The 1,213-nt window shown below is 62.0% G+C and overlaps 1 protein-coding gene across 1 annotated transcript in view; it reads left to right on the top strand.

Annotated features, from left to right (window-relative positions):
- The first annotated feature begins 376 nt into the window (after positions 1-376).
- Positions 377-1,213, top strand: part of LOC103899895 (AP-3 complex subunit sigma-2) — a 7,892-nt gene continuing 7,055 nt past the window's right edge. The window contains exons 1-2 of the mRNA XM_009280460.1: positions 377-504; positions 623-734. Of these exons, the coding sequence (XP_009278735.1) occupies positions 377-504; positions 623-734 (240 nt within the window). The remainder of the gene's footprint in view (positions 505-622; positions 735-1,213) is intronic.

Genomic DNA, 1,213 nt, shown 5'->3' on the forward strand with positions numbered 1-1,213 from the left:
CTTCTACCAGCCCCGGGTGCGGGGACGGGGACAGGGACGGAGACGGGGACAGGGCTGCCTATGGGGCTGGTGGCAGCGGGTACTTGAGCCCGGTGTGGGGCTGGGGGTGTCAGGGGGTTCGGCTGGGGCTCGAGGGGGGCCCGGGTTGCAGGGACGATTGCTGTGGGGCTGGGGAGCCTTGCCTGCCTCAGCCCAGCGCCCTGGCCTGGTCCCTCGGGATGCCCCGTGGCCGGGTCACCTGGGACTGCCCCCGCGGCTGTTCCTGTGGTGCCAGGGCTGGCGGGGAGCTGGGACCTGCCTGTCACCCAGAGCTGCCAGCTCACAGCATCCTTCCCCCCGCCACAGGGGAGAGCAGGGGACGTGGGTCCTCCAGGCCATGGGCCCATGGGTGCTTGTCCTCATCTCCTTGCAGGCGGAGGAGGTGCAGCAGCAGATTATCCGAGAGACTTTCCACCTGGTGCTGAAGCGGGATGACCACATCTGCAACTTCCTGGAGTGCGGCAGGTAACCCTCTGACCCTCCTGCGATGGGGGGCCGTGCAGGGCTGTCCCTTTGGCCGGGGGAGCACCTGGGCTGTGTCCCCCCCGCCCAAAGCCCTTCACCGCTCCTCGTGTCTCTGCAGCCTGTTTGGTGGCTCAGACTACAAGCTGATCTACCGCCACTACGCCACGCTGTACTTCGTCTTCTGCGTGGACTCCTCGGAGAGTGAGCTGGGCATCCTGGACCTCATCCAGGTCAGTCTCTCTGCAGTCAGGTTTGTTGCCCGAGGGCAGCCGCTCTGCTCAGCCCCGGGCGGCCGGCAGGTACCTTCCCCCGAGGCACAGTCCTTGCTGGGTGGCCTGGCCCCGACACCTTTCAGGTCCGCTTCGTGTCTGTGGCATCTCTGTGCCGGCCCTTCTGGAAGTGAATGAGAAGCTGTTCAGGGGCTGCGATGGGGAGGGGTTGCTGCACGCGTGTTAGCTGATACACAGCTCCTCTGCATGGAAGTAGTGGGGGAAGTGAATCTGAATGAATTTCTTTAAAAAATTGAATCACAGAATCATTTAGGTTGGAAAAGACCCTTAAGATCATTGAGTCCAACCGTAAACCTAACACTGCCAAGTCCACCACTAAACCATGTCCCTAAGCACCACATCTACATGTCTTTTAAATACCTCCAGGGATGGTGACTCAACCACTTCCCTGGGCAGCCCGTTCCAATGTTTAACCACTC

This window comes from Aptenodytes forsteri, unplaced genomic scaffold (genome assembly GCF_000699145.1).
Source record: "Aptenodytes forsteri isolate BGI_AS27 unplaced genomic scaffold, ASM69914v1 Scaffold83, whole genome shotgun sequence".
Lineage (NCBI taxonomy): Eukaryota > Metazoa > Chordata > Aves > Sphenisciformes > Spheniscidae > Aptenodytes > Aptenodytes forsteri.